This window comes from Caloenas nicobarica, chromosome 10 (assembly GCF_036013445.1).
Source record: "Caloenas nicobarica isolate bCalNic1 chromosome 10, bCalNic1.hap1, whole genome shotgun sequence".
NCBI classification, from domain to species: Eukaryota; Metazoa; Chordata; class Aves; order Columbiformes; family Columbidae; genus Caloenas; species Caloenas nicobarica.
This window is the reverse complement of record NC_088254.1, coordinates 1,882,670-1,904,411: the sequence shown is the minus strand read 5'-3', so window position 1 is coordinate 1,904,411 and position 21,742 is coordinate 1,882,670. Positions and strand designations below refer to the sequence as shown.

Genomic DNA, 21,742 nt, shown 5'->3' with positions numbered 1-21,742 from the left:
CAGCACCGGCACCCCTGCTCCTCCCGGAGCCGGGGATGCTCGGCGGGGCGGGCAGCGGCGGCTGCTGCCAGGGCCGGATCAGGCCCGCGGTCTCCGGCAGGACAGACGGGGCGGGGGACACCCCGCTTCTCCCCGGGGCCGGACGCGGGGCGGCTGGGAAGGAGCCGAGAGGCAGCGGCTGCCGGGAGCGCGGGGGGGCGGCCCGGAGCGCCGCGGGAGGCCGGGCCGGGCGCGGCGGAAGGCGGGGCGGGCCCCGGGGGGAGCGGGGCGGGCCGGGCCGGGCGGCGGGGAGGCCGTGCTGAGCCGTGCCGTGCCGTGCCGTACCGGGGAGGAGGGGAGCGGGCCCGGGGAAGCGGGGCGGGCGGAGCTGGTTGGGGGGGGGGAGGCGGGAAGCCCCGCTCGGAGCAGCCGGCGCGGCGGCTCCGGCAGGTGGCACTGGCCGCCTCCCCCGGCCGCCTCCCCCGCGCCCCCCCCGGCCCGGGCTCCGCCGCCGCGCTCAGTCCGCCGGCGCCGATGCTGCTGAGCGGAGCGGCCGCCGGCTCGGAGCGCGGCGGCGGCGGCGGCGGCGGGGCGGGGGCCGGGGCCGGGGGCGCTCCGCAGTGCGTGGGCACCATGGCCCGCTGGCTCCGCGAGCACCTGGGCTTCCGCAGCGCCAAGCCCGCTCCCCCCGCGCCGCCCAAGCCCGACTACCGCGCCGGGCCGCCCCCGCAGCCCCCCCCGCCGCCCGGGGGCGCCGCCGAGCCGCTGGCCGCCGCCCAGCCCGACATCGTGGCGGCCTACCGGCTGCAGAAGGAGCGCGACTTCGAGGACCCCTACAGCGGGGCGCCGCCGCCCGCCGCCCCCGACGGGCCCCGCTACGTCTCGCCCAAGCACCGGCTGATCAAGGTGGAGACGGTGGAGAAGGCGCCCGCCAGCCCGCCGCCGCTGCCCCCCGCCGCCCCCAGCTCGCCCCCGGCCGGCCCGGAGCCACCCGAGGAGCCGCCGCAGGAGGTGAGTGTCCCGGCACAGCCGCCCTCCCCGGGGCCGCCACCGGCCCCCCCGCGGCGGGGCTGGGACCCGGGGCGGAGCAGCCCGGGCAGCGGCTTCGGCGCAGCGGGAGCCGCGGCCGCGCCGGGTGTCCCCCCGTGTCCCCCCGTGTCCCCCCGTGTCCCGGCGGCTCCCGCCTGCCGCTCACACGTCAGCAGCTGCGGGGCGGCCCCGGCTGCTCCTCCAGCTCGCGGGGGAGGCAGGTTCGGCCCCAGCAGGTAAATCCCCAGCAGGTAAATAAATTCCCAGCAGGTCCGGTCCCCAGCAGGAAGCATCGCTCGCCGAGGTGCGAGAGCGCAGGGCCTGCCGGCCGCCTTCCCCCCTCCCTTCTTGCTATTTCTTTGCAGCCAAGTGCTTGTTGCTCTACGGAGGCAAAGACCTTCCAGCCCAGCCGAGTGCACAGGACTGTCTCCGGTGTCCCCTGACGCTGGGCTCGGTGGCCCCCGGGCCTCCTTCCACCCTCTGCCCGCTTGCCAGGGCCCGCCAGTGCCGGCGGTGGCAGACGGGCCCCCCGAGCCGCCGTGCTGCTTTGTCAGGGAGCCTCAGCGCCTCTTTGTCTGCCTCCTCTCCGCCACTTCTCGGGGGGTGAGAGCAGAACCTGGCGCTGCCGGGGCCGGGAAGGAGGTGAGAAACGTCCCCAGCATGGGGAGAGATGGGCTCTGAGCGGCGTGAGGACCCGTGGAGGAGTAAACCCACCGGGGCCGCGGCTGTCGGTGCCGGGCCCCTTGGCAGAGCGGCTGATGCAGGGACTGCACAAATAAAGGCAGCAGAGGGGTAATTAGCGCCCGCCAGCGCTGCCTCCTGCAAGACAGGGCTTGTCGAGCGAACTCGACGGGATTGCAGATCTGGCTGGCAGAGGGAAGGGTGGACGCGATGATCCTGTCTGTGGTCCTGGCATCGCCGGGCAGCACGGCAAAATGAGCGCCGGACAAAACCTGCTTGGGAGTGTTTTAAGCAGATAGAAAAACTTGTTGCTGGTGGATCTTGGAAAGTTGCTTGCACTGACTAATTGCTTTCTGGAGGTTTCTTCAGGGGCCTGGTAGAAACCCCTTTTTGAGCCAGGATCCTGTAAGCTGTCGGCTGAGGGCAGCAGAGAAGGAGGGCACTGGCAGCGGGGACTGGCGGGGCCATTGCCGTGATACGGTTTGCTGAGCCAGGCTGGATGTTTTTTCTTCTGGAACACGTGGGGTGGGATCGGAGAGACCAGGAGCGGGTGGTGGTTGTAGGGAGAACTCGGACTGCGATGTGCAAAGGGCTGAGCAGGAGCTGCGGGAAGCAGGGACTGCAACAGGTACAGCCGGGCTGCGCAGGCATCTGAGGGCTGGGGAGAAGCCGGGAAGTTTAGAGAAGAGCTAAAAGCTGGGATATGTTTGGGGAAACCCTGCTAACAGCACGAGGCCAAAGACAACTCTTCATCTTATCCAAGACAGATGGTGATTAGATTATCCCCTCCTCTTTTGTGTGCCTCTGTGGGGTTTTGAATTCTTCAGGGCTCCAGTACGTGCTGGACACAGGCAGAGCTCTGGAGGACGAGTGAAGCCAGAGATAAGATGGGAATATCTGATAGTGCATGGAACTGTCCATTAAAAGAGTTTTCCTGGAGGAACCAGGGAGTGTGCACAACGTGGAGCATCTCTGTTGGGCTTGGGCCCCCTTTGCAGCTCCCTTCTGCTGGCCTTGGCGTGGGCTGAGCGGTGGGAGGGTTCTCCAGTTGCTGCAAGACCGTGGTGGTCCTTTCTGGAGGTGGTCCAGGGGGATGGAGGTGTTTGCCGGTGCCACTGGCTCCTGTTCTTGGCGACAACGTCAAGGTGTCCCAGAGCAGGGAAGGCACGCTGGGCCAGGCTGGAGCCTCTGCTGGGCTCTTCAAGCCGAGATGATGGTTGTGGCAGGGGGCTCCGTGCTCCCACGTGTAGGAAGAGCTGGTGGGTATTGTTCCCTGCCTGCTGTGGGAACTGGGACTCCAGGAAACCCCTGGGTGTGGGTCTTGAGTTGTGGTGATGCTGAAGATGGAGGGAGAAGTAAAATTCTAGATACAGGCAAGGCTGCTGGAGTGGAGAGGTTTTCTGTTAATGACTGACAGTGCAAAACACTTTAATAAAATGTGCAGCCCTTCTGAACAGGGAGGACGGGGATGGACAGCAATGGAAGGAGCATCCACCAGTTGCTGGTTGTGTGGTTTGCGGTACCTGTGCTGTGTTGAGGTTGAGGGACGGACAATGTTCCCTGGGAGCCCTGTGCCTGCCCTAGCTGTCCTGCCCGTTCTGGGAAATTGAAGATGGGCAGGAACACCTTGGCCATGGCATCCCTTCTGCCTGGCCACGCGGTGCTTTGCCATCGTAGCGTGTCCTCACATCTTTCTGCCATGCACGGGAACTGCGACGTCATGCGGGGACATGCTTACAGTGAGCTCTGCAGTGGCTCCTGCTCCGTTACAAATGCTTGCTGGACACAGTGGGGACCAGCACAGGTCCTTCTCCATCTCTTTAGTCTGTGCAGTCCTTCCCCTACAGCCCTGCATAACAGACTGGCCCTGTACGACTCGCCTGAGCAAGGCAGATACCCTGGAGATGTCTTCTCTGCCGTGTTTGCATTAGGCAATGTGAGGCGCAATTCCAGCAGGATGCAGCAGTGAGGGACCTCCCTGCACGAGGACATCCAGGACACGGCGTGCTGGGGGACCGGGTCGGGGATGTGCCCGGCGAGGGCTTTGCCTCCTGCCCACCGGGACCGATTGCTGGCGTGTTTGCTGGGAGAGCAGGGTCAGTGCCGCAGGGTGTGGGAACGGCCAGCCAGGAAGCTCCTGGGTGTGTGTCTTTCCTGCGAGAGCCTCCCTGGACTGAGTCATCCTGCGCGATGCTCCGCTGGCCCCGCGCTCCCTCCTCCCGAGCCGTGGGGTCACTGCTGGCCCTGCCGGCCGCCCCGGGCAGGGGACCAGACCCTTCTTGGAAGGCCAGCAAACCACTCGGTTTGCTTTTGGGTTTGGCTTCAGTGTCCGCCAAAAGCCAAGCTGTAAGATGGGTGAAACTGCAGAAATTTTGCCCCTGGCAGAGAGAACAAACTGAGCTTGTTCGTAACTCAGAGTGACTCCAGCGTGAAGCCCAGCAGTCCTGGGGGGAGCCCAAGCTTTATCTCCAGGGCAAGACACTTCTTTATAAAGTGAAGGATCTCTCCGGGTACCCTCTGGGAGCCTCTCTGTAGAGTGGAGCATCTTGTCACAAAAGGTGGTGGCAGGTGGGATGTTTGTAGGCAAGATGGGGTGAAGAGCTCCCGCTCTGCCCTGGGATCTCAGTGTCTGAACCGTGAACTCTGTTGAAGAGCCGCTGTCTGTCACAGCGTAAAAATTTTGCTGCGAGAATCCGGTGATGATTTGGCCCTCTGCCTTGATTTTCTCTTGGTTTTCTTTTTTTCTTGCAGCTGGCATAAATAATAGAGTGAGAGCAGCTTCAGCACTGCAGGAGGATCTGGGTGTGCATTGCCACAGCAGATAAACGCTTAAAAAACACTCAGGTGCGCACCGAGGACATGTGTCCGAGTGCCAGTGGTGCCTGGCTGCTCTGGAGGACGGCTCTGCACCACGAGCTGTCCCGGCTTGGTGGCTTTACTTGTCAGGCATGTGCATTGCACCCAAATTATTTCAAATCTAGCAAAGCTTGTGCTGTGTATAAGCAGGTGATGCCTTGGTACCCGGGCATCTGAGCAGCATGCTGGGACCGGCTGGGCGGTGAGCAGCTCCCTCCTTGACACAGGAGGTGAGCAAAGTGTGGAAATGCCTTTAAGCAAACTGGGGGGCTCTGGGACAGCCCTGGGAGCTGCCCTGCCTGCGGCTGCCGGAGAGCCCCACACAGCTCGCAGAGTCCAGCCCTGGGATCAGGAAATGTCAGAGATGCAGTTTCCCCGGTAACCTTAGTTCGGCCCCATGTGCGAGTGCGTTAGGATGCCATCGGTGATTGCACGATCCCGCTGTTTGCCCTCTAAGAACCCAGCCCATCCAGCCCCGCTGGCTTGGTTGTGCATCCTGAGGCTGCAGCGCTCCTGGAGACACTTGGAATTGCCTTCCCAGCTTTGTCCTGGCTTTTCTGCTGTAATATCTGACCATTTAAAAAATGAATGGGTTTATGTTCTCAGCATGAGTAGGCTCAGCTCCTACGAGGCACCCTTGAGACAGAGGAGGAATAAACCTGTGTGGCAAAACCCCACCAGACCCAGGGAGCTCGGAGCCTCCTGATCTGAGCCATTCGCTTTGGGCCAGAGCTAAGCCCAGCAAACCACGTCTCGCCTGCATAGAGCCTGTCTAATTGCTGCTGAGCGCCTCTGCACTCCCCTGCAAGGAAAATACCCGGTTGTAGGGGTCTCAGCAGAGACAAATTAGTGTTCTTCACCATCCTCTTCTTTCTAGGTCTGGACCTGGTGGCATCTGAGCGGGGCCACACTGTGAGCTTGCTGTGGCTTGCTGTCAAGGGTCCAGCAGTAAGCTGGGTCTATGTCTGTCCAGCAAAATGCATCTAGGAAACAGGATTACAGCAAGTTTCAATGCGGGTAGGTTGGGCTCAGGGTGAGAGGAACGAGCAGGATCCCCTTTCTGAGCGCAGGAAGGTCAGCAAACCGCGTCTCGCAGCCCGTCTGCTCATCTCGCCGGCACTCGTGCGTCGAGCCCGTGTGTTTGTGCATGTGGGATGCCTGCGTGCTCGTACCTCCCTTGGCACCAGCTCGTGTGCAAATGAGCTGTCGCTGGTGCGGGGCTGCGCTCTGCAGATATCGTTGTGGCGGAGCGAAAGCCTCTTCACAGGTTTCCGAAGAGGTGGGTGCATCCCACGGGATCTCCCGGCTCTCTGTGGTGGTGAGTGCTGATCTGCACCCGGGATCTTGCCGACAGCGTGTGGGCAGCACCCGCCTGCTGCAGGCTGGACCCCACTTTGCCCTGGAGAAGGAAAGAAACCAGAGGGGCTTCCCACCGTGAATTTGCAGTCGCTGTCGCCATCTGTCCCGCTGCTGCCTTGCCCAGGGCTGAGCACGTCTGCTCGCCCGCACATCTGAGCCCCTGTGGCATTCGCCGGGGTGGCTGCGAGCCCGTGGCGGGCAGGGTTTGCTCCGGGGTGACGCTCTGCTGTTCGCTCGTGGCCCGGCACTGAGGGGCCGGGCTGGGAGAGCTGCCCCCGCTCCCCACGGCATCGAGAGCCCGGAGCCGGGAGGTTTGCGGAGGAGGTGGGAGTCGGGGTGCAGGGAGTCGGGGTGTGGGGAGCCGCGTTCTCCCGCAGCTCAGGGTGATGCGAAGGCTCAGGGCTGCGCAGAGGTGTTTACAGCTCCAGTTCCTGCTCCCTTTTCCTGCTGCGTTTTGCTGCTCAAGGCTATTGTCGGGCCGTTTTGCACAGGAAGGAGGAAGAAGTGGTTTGTTTTAAGCTGATTATGGGAGCTGGAGAGGAATGTGCGAGCAGCCCTGATCTCCAGGGCTGGCCAGGAGCGGGGACAGCAGTGAGGACAGAGCCTGGCACCGCGTTCGGTCCTTGCTGCGGGAGCTCTGTGAAGCCAGTGTCGTGGTGGCAAAACCCACCTCACCAGATGGTTCAGCCTGGGGTTTGCAACCTGGTGGGCAAGCGGAACCTGGCAAAGGTGTTTGGGTGCACTCAGACCCCGCTGGAAGTATCGCCTGGCCCCATTTTAGAACCAGGCTTTTGAGCGGGAGGTGGGATGTGGGATCATGCCATGGGGTGCTCTGGCTGGGAAGCTGCTGGGATGCTGGAGCAAGAGTGTGGCTCCAGCACTGGAGAGCATCAAGCTCTGGGAGATGTTCTGTGTCCTACTGCAGGATTGTCTCTGTTTTGCTAGGAAGGGCAAACTGTGGGCTTTCCGTGCCGTCCTTGTGGCCTGGCACTTGAGAGGCTCCTGGTGCTTTTTCCCAGTGACTCCTGATCGCACGGAGGAGCTCTGTCTTGTGTTACTTGTGACACGTGTGGGGATGCTGCGGGGTCCTGGGAGGGAGCAGGGAGGGAGCCATAGGCTGTTCTTAGCCTTTTTGTTAAGAAATGTCTTCAAACGAGCCTGCAGGGAGCCTTGGAAAATAACCAGTGAGTTCCCAGTCACGCCAGTGCCAGCTGTACTGGGATCTGCGCCCCTTTCTCCACTTCGGGCGAGGAAACGTGGCTGTGTGCAGAGAGCCCATCTGTGTGCCGTGGTGGGGGGACCAGCACCGCGCGGCGGGGGGGGCCCGGGGGGTGTCTGCCGATGGTGAGGGAGGAGGCCGGGCCGCCTTCTGCTCCGCTTGGCTCTGTCCCAGCGCTCGGGACAAAGGCTGGAGCGTTTCCACAGCGGAGTGCCGGGGCCTGGAAAGCCACCGGCTGCCGGCACCTGCTCTGCGGCACTGCCCGGATGCACGCACGGGGTCCTGGCTGCCGCTCGGGGGCTTCAACTGGTCCCTCATCCCTCACAAACAGGCAGGGCGTACCCTAACCCTTCTCTTACCCTCCCCTCTTTAGCTGGCTGTCCTGGAGGACTACGCAGATCCCTTCGATGCGGCGCAGGTGGCTGGTAGCCAGGCAGGGCTGGAGAAGGTGATGGAGAACGATGGATACATGGAGCCATATGAAGCCCAGAAGATGATGGCTGGTAAGGCGGAAGGCTCCATGGAAGGGCCACTCTTTGTGCTTCTGGTCCCTGCTCTGTAAATTGGCCGAGTGCTTATTTGCAGCCAGTCCTCTGGACAAGGCAAACTGGGCGATCGCTGCGGTGCTGCGCAGCCGCTTCGGAGGCAAATTGTCACAGCTTTAGCCGTGTGCGATGGCCTTGCCGTAGCCAGAGCACTCGCAAAGGCCACCCGAGCAATAAAGGCACCTCGATATTCCTCCCTGCCCCCCGCGAGCACGGTGCTCACCAGGCTGGGCCAGGAGAGACCTGACATTTGATGCGTCTGGCATAAAACTAAGATGGATGTGGGAGCTATTTAACTGGGTTAGGACTGGGCTGGAGCATGCTGTTGTGTGCCGCAGCAGCAGGTCCCCCCGCCGCGGTGCGCACAGGGTCATCGTGCCGGCCTGCGAGCTCCAGGCTCCGGCTCCGCTTTGCATTTCCATGGTTTTCCTAGAGCAAGTTGTTTCTGGAAAGCTCATGTGGCTTTTTGGACGGGGCCATTGCATTTCTTGGAAAAATCAGCAAAGAGGCTGCTTGTGTCTGTGGGAGAGAATTTTGTTTTGCTGGAGGGAAGGGCGTTTTATGAAACTGGCCATGCTGGGTGTCCAGGGAAGGACTGTGGCTGGGCTGTGCTGGGCAAAAATCTCCTGGTCTTTTTCCTCCTCTCCTCTAGAGATCCGCCAGAAGGGCTTACGGGAGGCTCCTGCCCGGCCGCTGCACCTCTACGACACCCCCTACGAGCCTGTGCTTGGGGGGCTGGACGTGGACGGCGACCGCCCGGCTTGTCCCAGGCCCAGGGAGTCCCGGCTGCCCGAGGATGACGAGCGGCCACCGGAGGAGTACGACCAGCCCTGGGAGTGGAAGAAGGAGCGGATCTCCAAAGCCTTTGCAGGTGAGTGATGGGAACAGCCGTAAAAGATGGATCGCAGCCGTAAAGCAACCAAGCCTGCGTTGTGTTTTGCTGGCGGGGGGGAACTGACTCTCCTTGGGGTTCCTTCATCTTTTGGGGGTCAGTGGTGTTGGCCTCTGTGTTTCCGTGGCTCGGGGAGCACTCGTGCGCTTGCAGAGGCTGTTTCTTTTCAGCGGGGGACAAGATGAGTGGAGTGGTGGATGGAGCTGCCTTGGCAGCCTGTCCAGTGCCCATCTCTTGTTGCCTCTTCCCCTCTAACTGGTCACAGCCTCGGGTGCAAGTTGACACCCCCCAGCTGCAAATTGCGAGGGAGAAGCTTGACTCTGGACTCAAGCAGATCCCTCGTTCCTCGGGGCAGGACGAGAGCCGGGCGCTCCCCCAGGAGCCTTTGGCTGGACGATCGTCCGGCCTCCCGGCCTATTTATCGGTGCTGCGGGATCGATGCTGTTTGTGCTTGTTAATGAGGAAATCCATGCTGCGCATTAGCGCCGGCTCCTCCACCGGCACTGGCTAATTGCCACGCTCTTATCTGGGATGCATTTTAATTGCAGGGATGTGCATCTGCGCCGCAGCCAGCTTGCATGAGGTGCTCGGGCCGGCGTTTGTCGGTGCTGCGCGGGGATGTGGTGGAGACTCGGCCTTGGGAATGATTCACCGTCTGAGTTTGGGCTCCGAGAGCTGGAGGTGTCTGTGCCGCGGTGTCCGCTTGTGCCAGGAGTTGTGCTGGCGCCGCCGGGGCCCGGCCTGGCGTGGGGCCAGGGGATTCGGCTGTCAGGCTCTGTCATGAACCGCAGCGCGGTTTGTGTGTCCGCCGTGCGGCTCTGGGCGGCCGAGCCCCTCGCTCGGTGTCCGTGGGGGCAGGCGCTGTGTTCGTGGTCCGGCTCGTGGGTGCTCCCCGGGCGCCTCGGGCCTGCTCCCAGCCTCAGGGCACCGGGTCCCTGTTTTCTCCTGGAGCCAGAGCAGGTCCTGCTCTGCCTGCCCAGGCATTTCTCTTCTCCTGTGATGGTGGGATCTCTCTGCTGGCCTTTCCCGCTTCCAGGGGCTTCTGAGACCCCATACTGATGGGCACCGGGTACCGGCACGAGGCAGCGACCCGCTGGCGCCTGGCGGGGGAGCGCAGGCCTGCTGGGTGGCCGGGACGTGCCTGGGGCACGACGGATGCACAGGCAGCACAGACGGCAAAGGGACGCTGGGGCAGGGACCCTGGAAGGTGGCCGGGAGCGATGGCAGGCTGCCGCCCACCCCGCAGGCTGGAAAAGCTGACGGAGGAGCGGGGACTCTCGGTGCCGGGGACGGGATGGTTTGGCCAAACCAGCACAGGGCTCCTGGGAATTCAGTCCTCAGGTCTTTCCCCCGCACCTGCTCTCCTACTCCATGGTCCTGGTGTTGCTGACATTTTTTTCTAAGCCCTTTCTTTCTCTCTTTCTCTTTCTTTCTCTTTCCCACTCCCCTTCTTCATCAATCCAGTCGAAATCAAGGTCATTAAAGACCTGCCATGGCCCCCGCCGGTGGGACAGCTCGACAGCGGTGAAAGCCCCGCGGATGGCGAGGCCGGTGCCCCCGTCCCTCCGCAGCACGGCCAGCCCAGCTACGAAGACACCAACGGTGGGTCTTGCGGGACAGTGGGTGTCCGGGGGGGCTGCAGCTGCAGGCCAGGCATTTGTCCTTCCCTCTTCTGCATCTTCTCCAGCTCCACGATACCTCTTGGCACGCAGCCGTCGAGCTGCGCCAGGGGATTATTTGGTGGCAGAGTTATTACCTTCTCTTTTGTTCTCTCATCTTTGCCTCCAAATTCCCAATGTCTGATGGCTGCTTTTACGGTGTTCTCGACAACTGCTCTGATGTTTTCTTGTGACTCTGAATGCTCAGGTCTCTTCCAGGTGTGGTTGCAGCTAATTCACATCCCACCGCTGAAGTTGGGGTTGTTTATCCCCGTGTGCCTCGCTTCGTCATTTATCACTGCTCCATTTCTTCTGCTATTTTATTACCTTGCTGCTCAGTGGCAGGAGGTCCCTCTGGATTCTTCGCTCGTGTTTTTGCTATGCCAAACAGCTAAATCTCTCAGGCACACTTTGTCATCTCAGGTTTGCCTTGTTGTGAAGCCCTTTCTGTGTGTGCCGAGCGGCAGAGCCCCCACGTAAATCCCCCTTGGACTCCGCTGGCAGCCTCGCTTATGAAAGCCAAACATCGCTGCTTCTCTTTTAACCCATTATTAATATTTAAAGGACCTTGCTCTTATGCTGTGGTGGATTAGGCTTCTTCCAAGAGCATTAGGTGGAGGGGGGTTGCCGAAATTCACCCAGGCTTTTGGGGTTGGGCTGCCGTCCTTGCGGGGAATTGGGCTGGGTCTGCAAGTCGTGAGATTTTCTCTGCAAACCGTCGCGCCGTGTCCGCCCGCGCATCACTAGCGCTGCTCCCGGTGGGGACCGCGGCGAGCCAGGTGCAGATGGCTGATTGCCTTATCTGCCGGTGCCCAGATCCCCGCAGAGCTTCGCAAAGAGAAGCCGCCGCGGCTTTTGCTGCCTCCCGAGTGGGTCTGAGCGCGAGGCCGCGCGTGGCAGCCGGTTCTGCACCCGGAGTGACGCGGCCGCTCTGCCGCAGTCTGTCCCAAACCCGTGGGATCAGCCCCGAAAAATAAAGGTCTTGGCGGGGGAAACTTCCTGATCCTCTTCCTGCAATGAATGCAAGTGTCAAGAAAAATTAATTCCTTTGCTATGCAGCCTCTTTTCTTCCCCCGTCGTTTATTATCCCCACAGTCGCTCTGACATGCGTCTTGCTCCTGATGAACACATCAGTTCGTCATTTTTCCTGGTTTTAGCGACACAGAATCTCTTTTTTTTCCTGACTCTCTTTGTTGTTTTAAGTTTATCTTGCCAGAGCTTTGTCTCATTTTCTACTTCTCCTGTCTGGGGGTGACTTGAACTTCTTGAAGGATGTCTTCTTGCTCCTAGGGGCTTGTTTTTAATATCCTGTTTAATCATGCACATGCCTCCGCCTCCCTCTGACAGGTGCAATGCATTTCTTCTGAGCCTCTAACGCGATGACTTTGTGCTGCCAGCAAATGCTTCTGTTTTGATTGTCTGGCTTTTTAACAACTGCCCCAGTTTTTTAAGGTGATGAGCTGAAATCGGAGCCTGTGTGTTCTGTGTTCTGGTGGAAAGCCAGACCACTGCAGAGACAGGGCTTGTCGAGCCTTGACACCAAACACCTGCTCCCCGAGCTCCTTCTTGGGGGGTTCAAGCCGTGCTGAGCTGCAGAGGATTTTGGCTGGGGTGCTGGGGGGGGCTGGAGACCTGCGTAGCGCCCAAAGCCTTAGAGGATGCCCCGTGAGAGAGAAAAACGTTCCTCTCTGGGTATTTTGTGCCTCGCAGCAGCGTGGCCTCAGCATCGCCCTGGTTTTGCTCCAGCGGCCGAGGAGAGCGGGGAAGGGGCGGCTGCCCCCCGGGACACCCCACTCGTGCGGGGGCTGCGGTGTCTGGGCTGCTCTGCGGCCCCCGGCAGCCTCGTGTTGAGGCAGCTCTGCCCGATCAATAAGTAATTTGTGCGAGGGGGCTGGTGTTGCGGGGGAGCAATAATGGACTCTCCAGAGGAGGGAGAAACAATATTGTTAATGCTGAAATCATCTCGCACGGAAATAACAGTCGGGGGAGGCTGGGTCCCTGGGGCTCCATTAACCCCCCGCCGCTCACCGGGGCTGGGCAGGTGGCCGCGTCGGGGGCACCTCGAAGTCAAAATGTCACCTTCCTACCTCGGGGAATTGCTTTTTTCACCCCAGGAGGTTTATGATAGGACAAGGGGTGATGGTTTTAAACTAAAGGAGGGAGATTCAGGCTGGACATGAGGAAGAAATTGTTGGCCCTGAGGGTGGTGAGAGCCTGGCCCAGGTTGGCCAGAGAGGTGGTGGATGAAGCATCCCTGGAGACATCCCAGGCCAGGCTGGACGGGGCTCTGAGCAACCTGAGCTGGTGCAGATGTCCGTGCCCATGGCAGGGGGGGCACTGGGGGAGCTGGAAGGGCCCTTCCAACCCAACTATTCTGTGATTCAACTTGTGCCAGCAGAAATACGTCCCTCGTTTCCAAACTGATTGCTCTGTTTAGCACCATCTACCCCTCCTCTTTTTTCCTTTTTTTTTTTTCTTTCCAAGGTTGGAGCGTGTGCCTTTACTGCTTCTCACTTAACTCTACACCACAACCACTGAATCTCTGCTTGCATTAGCAAAAACCTCTCAGAGCTTTGGAAACCTCCCTGGAAAATATTTCCAGGGGCCTGGGTGCTGCATGGACCCTGGTCCTGGTGCGGGGGGGACCCAACCTCCTCTGTCCCGGGCACTGCCGGGAGCAGCAGCGCCAGAGCTGCCCTGCCCTGCTCAGAGCAGGGGATGCAGCAGCACGAGGGGACCCGGCACGATGTGACGTGGCTCTGGTTCTTTCTGCGGGGGAACAGCTGGGAGGCCACCCTGTCCGTCTGTCCTGCCGCCAGCTGCAATATGTGTCTTTCCTGCAGGTGTGTCTGAGGGGCTGGGGTACGGCCGCACCTCGCCCTGCCGGGAGGACAAGGCCAGGGCTGCCCTCCGGCACGGCTCCGGCGGCCTCAAGAGCACCAGGACACTGCTGGCTGAGCCCAGTCCCTTTGTCGGGGAGAGGATTGACCCGGCGCTGCCTCTGGAGAGCCAGTGGTGAGTCCTGCGCACCCCAGCGCTGCCCGGACCCTCCACCTGCTCTGGGGTCCCTGTGACCACACTGAACAGACCCTGGCCTCGCGTTCATGGCTGCGTGTCCCTCTGCCCAGCTCGCAGTCGCGGTGTCCCCGTGTGCCCTCCGCACCCCCTGAGCTGCCTGGTGGATGCCTTGTCCCCTCGCTCCCCCTCCCTGGCCATCCCCGGGGACGCTGGCATCGGAGCAGAGCCGTCCCTGGGGTGCCCGCTCTGCCTGGCACAGCCGGTGCCTCTCTGCCCGCAGCTGGTACCACGGGGCCATCAGCCGGACGGACGCAGAGACGCTGCTGCGGCTGTGCAAGGAGGCCAGCTACCTGGTGCGCAACAGCGAGACCAGCAAGAACGACTTCTCCCTCTCCTTGAAGTGAGTGAGCCCGCAGGGGTTGGGGGTAGCGGGACCCACAGGTGACCGGGTGCCGTGGGTGCCCCACGCGAATGTGTGGCTGCGCTGATGGGGTGACTCGGAGGTGACCACGGGGTGGGCAGAAATGGCTGGAGGACGAAGTCCGCGCTGCCCTGTGGTGTGGCACAGGCATCTGGTTCAGGGTCTGGCAAAAGTCTTTCTCGAGGAGGTTTGGAGGTTTTTAGGTCTGGAGGCTCACTGCTCATCCCTTGGCAGAGCTAGTAATCCCTCAGATGGATAAAATTATGTGCCTCACCGCTCACTCGCGTATGAGCTTCCAGCTCTGGCGTCTCATTACCCCTTTTTTTTTTGGTAGCTTGGTTTCATGCGAAAATAAAGTTTGTGTGATCCCGTTGCTGATGGAAACGTGGGTACCCATCCCACGTCACCCTTGCTCAGCCGTGCTGCAGGGAGGACACTGCGCTGCTCAGTGTCCCAGCAGGGAAACCTCACCCACAGCACCGTTTGGTTTCTGCTTGGGTTTTTGCAGGGGATCTCTGCACCCTCCCCAAGTTTTCCAGATGCCTTAGTGCCAAAACTGCACGAGGCATCACCGCACGTGTCCTGCCATGGGGGGAACCGCCCGTAGCTGCTCATCCAGCGCTTTCGGGACTCGTGGGACAGCCCAAACCCATGAAATCAAAGCTGTTCCTCTCCCGGAGATGATGATGGATTAGCAAATATCTTCTCGCCCTCCCGCTAGATGTGTACATGAGCTCTGTTCCTGGCAGATGTGAAAAAAGTCTTTACTGAGCACGTCAGTCATCTCTGTCCAACAACAGGCCACGTGTCTCTACGCTTTTCTCAATATACTTTAAATTTCCCCAGTGGTCTCTGTACCTGCATTGCTCCCTGGTGGTTTCAGCCTCCCCCGTTTATTTCCCAGGGACACAATTTTGAATTAGATTGCTCCATCTCTCTCTCTGTTTTCTTAGGCTTTTTTGCTGCCTTCAGCACCAAGCCAGGGCAGATCTTTAGCTGAAAATATTCTTTCTTCCTTCTGCACTTGCAGCTCTTAGATCAGACAACAAGCCTTTCTGGGAAACCTCCCTCATTTCTTTCTTTTTATCAGAATTTTTACTGATGTTTTACTTTTCTCAATATGTTTTTTCTTGCCCTGGAGCAATTTTGAAACAACAGCTTCTGCTGGTCAATGACCCGTATTTGAGGCTGCGAGAGGTACTCTCGGCCATCACCCTGTGGGTGGCATTAGCCAGAATGTGCTGAGGAGCCTGGGAGGTGGCGCTGGGGTTGTGGATGGGGCTTTGTCCCTCGCCAGCACAGGTGTCCCTTTCAATCACCTCTCCACAAGCCACTCACCCATTTCTTTGGGGTTTTTCCTTACTTCCTACTGCCCATCCTTAGCCTCATGGCAAAAAGGACCAAATCCTCTTCTCAGACAGCCCGTGCTGCTGGAACGTGCCCTCGCAGCAGCGTCACCTTCCAGGGGAGCTGCAGCCCGGCCGGAGCTGCTCGGGCATCGCCTGTTCCCCGGCTGTGCTTGCAGAGCCCATGAGCATGATTTTTACTCCATTGCCTTTCTCTGTAGAGCCTTTTCAAAGAAAATCCCCTGGGTCTCTTTTTATATAGCTGTAAGCTGTCTGCCTGCGTCTCTCTTTTTTTTTTTTTTGGAACTGCTTTTATTATTTTTATTTTTCCTTGAGGAAGGAGATACAGCCGAGGAGATGGTCTGAAAGAGAGCTCTGCTGCTGACCTAATGCCCTTTTGTGCTGCTTTAAAGGAAAAATATGCACAAGAGGGAACAGCAGGAGTGGTTGTACCCATCGAGGGTCAGGTAGCCGGAGGGACTTAACCCTCCCATGACCATCCTGGCTGGTCCAGGCTCAGCAGCCCCACGTTGCCTGTCACGGGCAGAGTTTTAGTGTTGGAGCGTGAGTCCCTGCTGGCTCACACCTCCAGGCCACGCTGCAAGGGTTTGGGTCCCTCCTCATGCCTGCAAGGTGTTCGGCAGGAGCAGCACCTGCCCCACGTGCCCGGCCTGTCCCTGCCGCTCTCGGGTTCGCAGCATCTCTCCAGGGTCCATCTCCCTCACGTCCCTGAGTTTGTGACAAAGACCCGTGGAGCAATTTGGGCAAAGCCAACCCAGCCGGTTGTGGAGCCGTGTGGCAGCTCAGGACCAGCTCTGGTCCTGCTCCGGGCTCCGGGCAGGGGCTGGGTCGCTCTGCAGACGGTGCAGCACCCGCGGGCAGCTCCGCATGTTGGCACTGTGACCGTGTGTGAGCGGGATAAACCCGAGCGCCTTCACGGGGTGCTCTGCACGGCACGGCCCCACAGCTCTTCCCTGCCACTGGGACACGGGATGTGACCAGCTATCGCTTTTCCTTGGGCTGTCGCTTTTCCTCAGGCTGCAGGTCTTCCCCCCTGCCCTCCCCAGGGGCAGCTGGCCGGCTCCTTTCCTCTCAGCTCTAAATGGATTATTGCAAACCCATTCTGCTAATGCAGCCGGGCTGTCCATTACTGCATTACGGGCACCGTCTCCAGCCGGGGGGATGGGACCGGCCTGCGCAGTGCTGGAAGCGGCTCAGCATTGCTGATGAGGTCCTGTCTGCTTTTAAGTCATCGATATTTTGCCGTAATGTGCATTCCAGACGCTGCAGACAGGCTGTGGCTCTCCTCAGAGACGCAAATTAATAGCAACAGGGCCATTAGCCCGTCACTTGGAATCAGCGCTCGTGGCGGGCTCTGCCTGCGCAGCCTCGCGTGGCGCGGTGCCCGCGCGGTGCCGGGAAACGGCCTCGCTGCGCCGAGCGGGTTTTATGGAGCCCGCAGTGGCGGGGGGGCGTGTGGGCTGCGGGCTGGAGGAGAAAATCCTGCTTTGCTACGGTGAGGCTGGATGTGTGAGCTGAAATCCTCCTGCACGAGCCGGGCGGCTGTGAAAGGGGCTTCACCACGCGCCAGCGGCAAAAGGTGCTCCTGCCCGGGCTCTGCCCTCATTTCCCTGCCCACACCCACCCCTTGTCCCCACATAGACCCTTTGCACCCCACTGCGTGGCCATGCTCCCCGGGAGAACACAGAACAGCGTGCCCAGCCATCACCCTCCCTTGTGCTGTGGGATTCGTCTGGAGTTGGCCAAGAGCGTGTTCAGTTTTGGCCCCTCATGCCAAGAAAGGCCTTGAGGTGCTGGAGCGAGTCGAGAGAAGGGAACGGAGCTGGGGAAGGGGCTGGAGCACAAGTGTGATGGGAGCGGCTGAGGGAGCTGGGGGTTCAGCTGGAGAACAGGAGCTGAGGGGAGACCTTCTGATCTCTGACCTGCCTGAAAGGAGCTTGGAGCCAGGGGGGGTCGGGCTCTGCTCCCCAGGAACAAGCGCCAGGACCAGAGGAAACGGCCTCAAGTTGCGCCAGGGGAGGCGGAGGTTGGATCTGGGGAACAATTTCTTCCCCAAAGGGCTGTGGGGCATTGGAACAGGCTGCCCAGGGCAGTGCTGGAGTCACCATCCCTGGAGGGGCTGGACAGACGGAGATGAGGTTCTCAGGGACATGGGGCAGCACCAGGGCTGGGGTAACAGTTGGACATGATGATCTTGAGGGTCTTTTCCAACCCAATGATTCTATCATTCTGTAAGAGCGGGACGGTGTGAGCAGGGCCACAGCCGGGGACAGGAGCCAGCAGCACCCCCAGCTGTGGGGACAGGCTGCCTTTCTGGGGGTACAGGAGCTGATGTGGGGCTGGGCCAGCTGCACCCCCTGACCCCACCTCGCTCTCTCCTTGCAGGAGCAGCCAGGGCTTCATGCACATGAAACTGTCCCGGACCCAGGAGAACAAGTACGTGCTGGGCCAGCACAGCCCACCCTTCGACAGCGTGCCGGAGATCATCCACCACTACGCCAGCCGCAAGCTGCCCATCAAGGGGGCTGAGCACATGTCCCTGCTGTACCCGGTGGCCATCCGCACCCTATAGCCCTCACCCACCGCGAGCCGGGCTCGAGGACGGGTGCACCGGAAACCGGCCGGTCGCAGGGCCGAGCGCCGCCGTGCCGCGGACGGGCTCCGCACCGGCAGCCTGCGAGCCGGGCACGGCCGGCGCCGCTGGGGATCGCTGCGGTCGGACCCTCGTCCCGCTCGCTCGGGGGCTCCCGTGTGTCTCCCCAGGGACATCCCCGGCACGACGAGCTGAGCGGGGCTCACCAGCCGCTGCCCTCGCCTGCCTCCGGGCAGAGCCGGGGCTGCAAGGACTGGAGCCGGCGCCTTGCAGAGGCCTGGTGGGGGTTGCGATGGGCAGGAAAATGGGGATAAATGTTCCGTTCCCAGGCCTGAGGTGCCTCTGTCAGGGTGCCTGGCTCTGCCCGCGGACAAGCAGGCTGATGGGGGCAAGGGGGACCTGCCTGGGGCTGGTGAGGCTGGGGGGGCCAGGCCAGCAGTGGCCCCCACCCGCACGGGTGCTCGGTACTTGCTGCCATCCTTTGCCAAGTGTAAATAGTGACCAGTTTCAGCCGTACATGCAGCACCACTGCCGAATAAAGCGGTGCATGGTCACCTTATCCTCCATGGGGACTGCGCGCCCACATCCCACCACCTCCAGTGGGTGACCGGTGTGGCAAAGTGGCGGGGAGGGGAACTTTATTACACGAAAGCTCGAAGGAGATCGATTTTTCCTTCGCTGTTGCGTACACCGAGACCTGTGTGCCAAAGCGGTCGAGGCAGCTCACTCATCTGAGATACGGGACAATCACAGAATCATAGAATGTCCTGAGTTGGAAGGGACCCACAAGGATCATCGAGTCCAACAAGGTGACACCGGTGGTCATGTCCTCGCTCTGTGGGACCCTTTGCGGGCAGCGATGAGCTGATTTGGACTTGCTCGTCGTTCCCTGTGGAAGGAGGTGCTCTTTGGGATGTTTTGCCTCCTTGTTTTCCTTCACCCCTCGTTAAGTCTTAGGCAAAATCCCTGAATTTCACAGATCTCTTGTTCTGCTCCGCCTCTGGGTATTTAGTGGCTCCAGTCCTGTTCTTTGTCTTCCTGACAGCTTGTCTTTGGGCCAGCTTGCTCCTTCTCTTCGTTTGGCTGAAGCTACATCTGGTGCTCTGTAGCATTTAACGCATACCTTGCCTTTTAACCTTGTTCTTGGTGTTGTTTGCTACTGTACCCACACACGTACATGTTTCCTCCATCTGCGCTTCAGACTCAGCTCGGTCTCGCTGTTCCCTGCTGCAGCGCGTCCCCTTTCCCCTCCGCTCCCCGGGTGCTCCTGCCGTGCTCGGCAGAGGGGGCGGCAGCGACAGATTCACTGTTGGACCAGCAAAATCTTTTGCGTCAGCGGAACAAAGCGCTTGGGGAGTTGGTGGGATGCGTTAAGCGGTGGCTTGATGAAAGCTTTGTGAAAAGCATCATCCTCCCCACAGCCTGCTCCCAGGAGAGACCTGGTCCTGCAGGTCTGCTGGGGGGACGGAGGTGATGGATGGGACCACAGGGACCTTGTGTGGGTGAGCACCCACACAGGAACCCTGCTCTGCCATCCGGGCTCTGGGGTTTTCCAGACTGTAGCTGCGGGATCGCCGTCCTGGCTGCTGTCACGGCTCCGAGCTGCTCTGGGGACCCTCGGGCACGGCCGGCCTGGTCCATGAGCACGCGTGGTGGCGGGGAGCCTGCAGAAACTGCGGTGGTTGTTCAGGATGCCTCAGCCTCTGCCACTCCTTAAAAGGCAGCAGTTTGGGCTTGCTGGGCGCCCGGTGTCTCCTTACAGCCCCGCTCACTGCTGGCAGCTCCCGGCTGCCTCTCTCCATCCCAGTGAGGCATCTCGTCCAGCGGGGATGGAGAGAATTCCAGCTGGAGAGGTTTTCTCCTGGCAGTGCCGCACCAGAGCCTGCGGAAAGAGCTGGAGATGCAGAAATCTGCGGAGATGCTCTTGGGATGCCCTTGCTGCATTTAAAACGTTTCAAGGGCCCTTGGCAGCCCTGCCGTGCCCTGACCGCTGCAGCGCAGAGCTCGTCCCAGGGGATGCTCTGCCCTTCCGTGGCTGCAGCTGGAAAAGCAGAGGCTTCTGGGCTCCGTGCAGCTGGGAAGCGAAGGCACAGGGGAGCCTCCCCACATTGATTTTTCTTGAGAAACTGTGGCAGGCAGCAACCTGCCCAGCAGCCGGTGCTGGCGGTGCCGGTGAGCTCGCAGCCTTGCGGTGAGGTCCTGCCCAAGCAGGAGGGGTGTGAGACCCGTGTGCATCGCACCACCTCTCCAAAAGCAGTCCCAGACCAGCAGGACTGCTCTGGAGCCAGGCTTCGTGTTCAAGTGCTTCAGCTAAGCAGCTCTTGATCCTCCCTGTGGCAATTGCATCCCTCCTCAGCCCTTTCTTCTCCAGGCTAAAGTCCCAACTCCTCAAGCATCTCCTTGTACCGTATGTTCTCCAGCTCTGACCATCCTAGTGACCCTCTGCGGGACTCTCTCCTTGTACTTGGGGGCCAAAACTGGACACAGTATCCAGATACGGCCTCACCAATGCCAAATAAAGGGAAATAACCACTTCCTTTGACCTGCTGGCTACACTCCTACGATAACTTGTGTTAGAAGGGACCTCGGGAGGTGTCTACTCCACCGTCCTGCTCCAAGCAGTGTTAGCATTGAGCAGAGTCTAGAAGGGCTTGTTTTGGAGAGAAGCAGAACTGCCCTAAGCCCAGCTAGTTTTACTTTTCCTCTTCATAGCATTACCAGGAGGACTGGACGCTAGGGCTGAAGTGGGCTACAAATTCGCTGCAGCCGGAGGGCAACGCCTCCAGCTCAATGGAGCCTCCAGCTCCAGGTGGAGGAGGTCCAACAAGGGAGGTGGAGGAGCTGGGTGCAGGACGCAGAGCCAAAGCGAAGAGCCAGTCCCCTGCTTGGCATCGGGTCTGGGGATGGATGTGATCTCAAGTGGGGCAGATCCAAGCAGGTCCTGGGTCCTGCTGAGGTCTCATTTTGAGATTCCCACGGGAAGCGTATGACTCTGGCTCTGGCTGGTGCACTGCATCCTCTTTGTGATGGGAGCTGATCAGGAGCTCCCCAGAAGATTTGGATTTAATCCCTCTCGCAAGGGTATTTCAGTGCTACCTTTTGTTGTCTCATGACCGACATGAGTGTTGTTTGGCAAGAAGGGGGCGGGGGGGCAGCCACGTGTCAGGGCTGGAGGGCTGACAGGGCATCCCCATTCATGAAGATGCGAATCCCCAGGACGGACAAGGGCCTGAGCAACCTGATGTGGCTTTGAGGTTGGGAGCACGAAAGTTGACCAGAGACCTTTGTAGCAATTCCCAGTCCCCTTGTCCCGGCAATCCCATGTCCTCCCGGCTGCCTCTGTTCTCTGTCCCTCCTCCCCGCAAGTGAAACAGCTCTGTCATTCATCGCCTGATCTCTGGTCCCTTGCTAAGCCCTCCACAATCGCCAAGCTGTTTTTGCATGCTGCAGGCCCCGATAATGAGGGAAGGAAGTTTGTTTGGTAATTGGATTAGCGCTGCTGGGAACATGCTCTCGCATGGTCAGAGAGGAGCTGGCGCAGCCCCCGAGCCCCCGCCTGGTTGTGGGCCAGTCTGGGGCTGCGCCTGCTCCTGCACAGGGCTCACAGAATCACACAGAATCCCAGAATGTCAGGGGTTGGAAGGGATCTCAGAAGCTCATCCAGTGCAATCCCCCGCCAGAGCAGGCACACCCAGATGAGGTTACACAGGAAGGTGTCCAGGCGGGTTGGAATGTCTGCAGAGAAGGAGACTCCACAACCTCCCTGGGCAGCCTGGGCCAGGCTCTGGCACCCTCACCATGAAGAAGTTCCTTTGCATATTTAAGTGGAACCTCCTGTGTTCCAGTTTGCACCCATTGCCCCTTGTCCTGTCACTGGTTGTCACCCAGAAGAGCCTGGCTCCATCCTCCTGACACTCCCCCTTTCCATATTGATAACCATTATAAACTGGCCAACAGTCCTAGTCTTGCAGGAGGAAGGCAGGAAAAGGTGATTCAAGGCAGAACTTGAGCTTGCCCTCCTTGGAACTGGGGTGTGTTTGCTGAAACTTTGTCACGGTCCCTGATGTTTCTCTCCTGCTGGATATGCAGCACTTGGGTCAGCATTAAACCCAATGTCAGCCTCGT

General features: G+C 60.2%; 1 protein-coding gene across 2 annotated transcripts; it reads left to right on the top strand.

Annotated features, from left to right (window-relative positions):
• The first annotated feature begins 292 nt into the window (after positions 1-292).
• SHF (Src homology 2 domain containing F) lies at positions 293-20,134 on the top strand. 2 transcript variants are annotated; one of them, XM_065642216.1, is made up of 7 exons: positions 293-990; positions 7,497-7,626; positions 8,321-8,539; positions 10,025-10,162; positions 13,062-13,233; positions 13,517-13,636; positions 17,410-20,134. In XM_065642216.1, the coding sequence occupies exons 1-7, from the start codon at positions 514-516 to the stop codon at positions 17,594-17,596; spliced, it is 1,443 nt and encodes a 480-aa protein (XP_065498288.1). In that variant the 5' UTR covers positions 293-513; the 3' UTR covers positions 17,597-20,134. The 2 variants fall into 2 exon arrangements, with proteins under 2 accessions (XP_065498288.1, XP_065498289.1); XM_065642217.1 differs by lacking the exons at positions 10,025-10,162; positions 13,062-13,233; positions 13,517-13,636; positions 17,410-20,134 and adding an exon at positions 9,109-9,895.
• Positions 20,135-21,742: the final 1,608 nt, after the last annotated feature.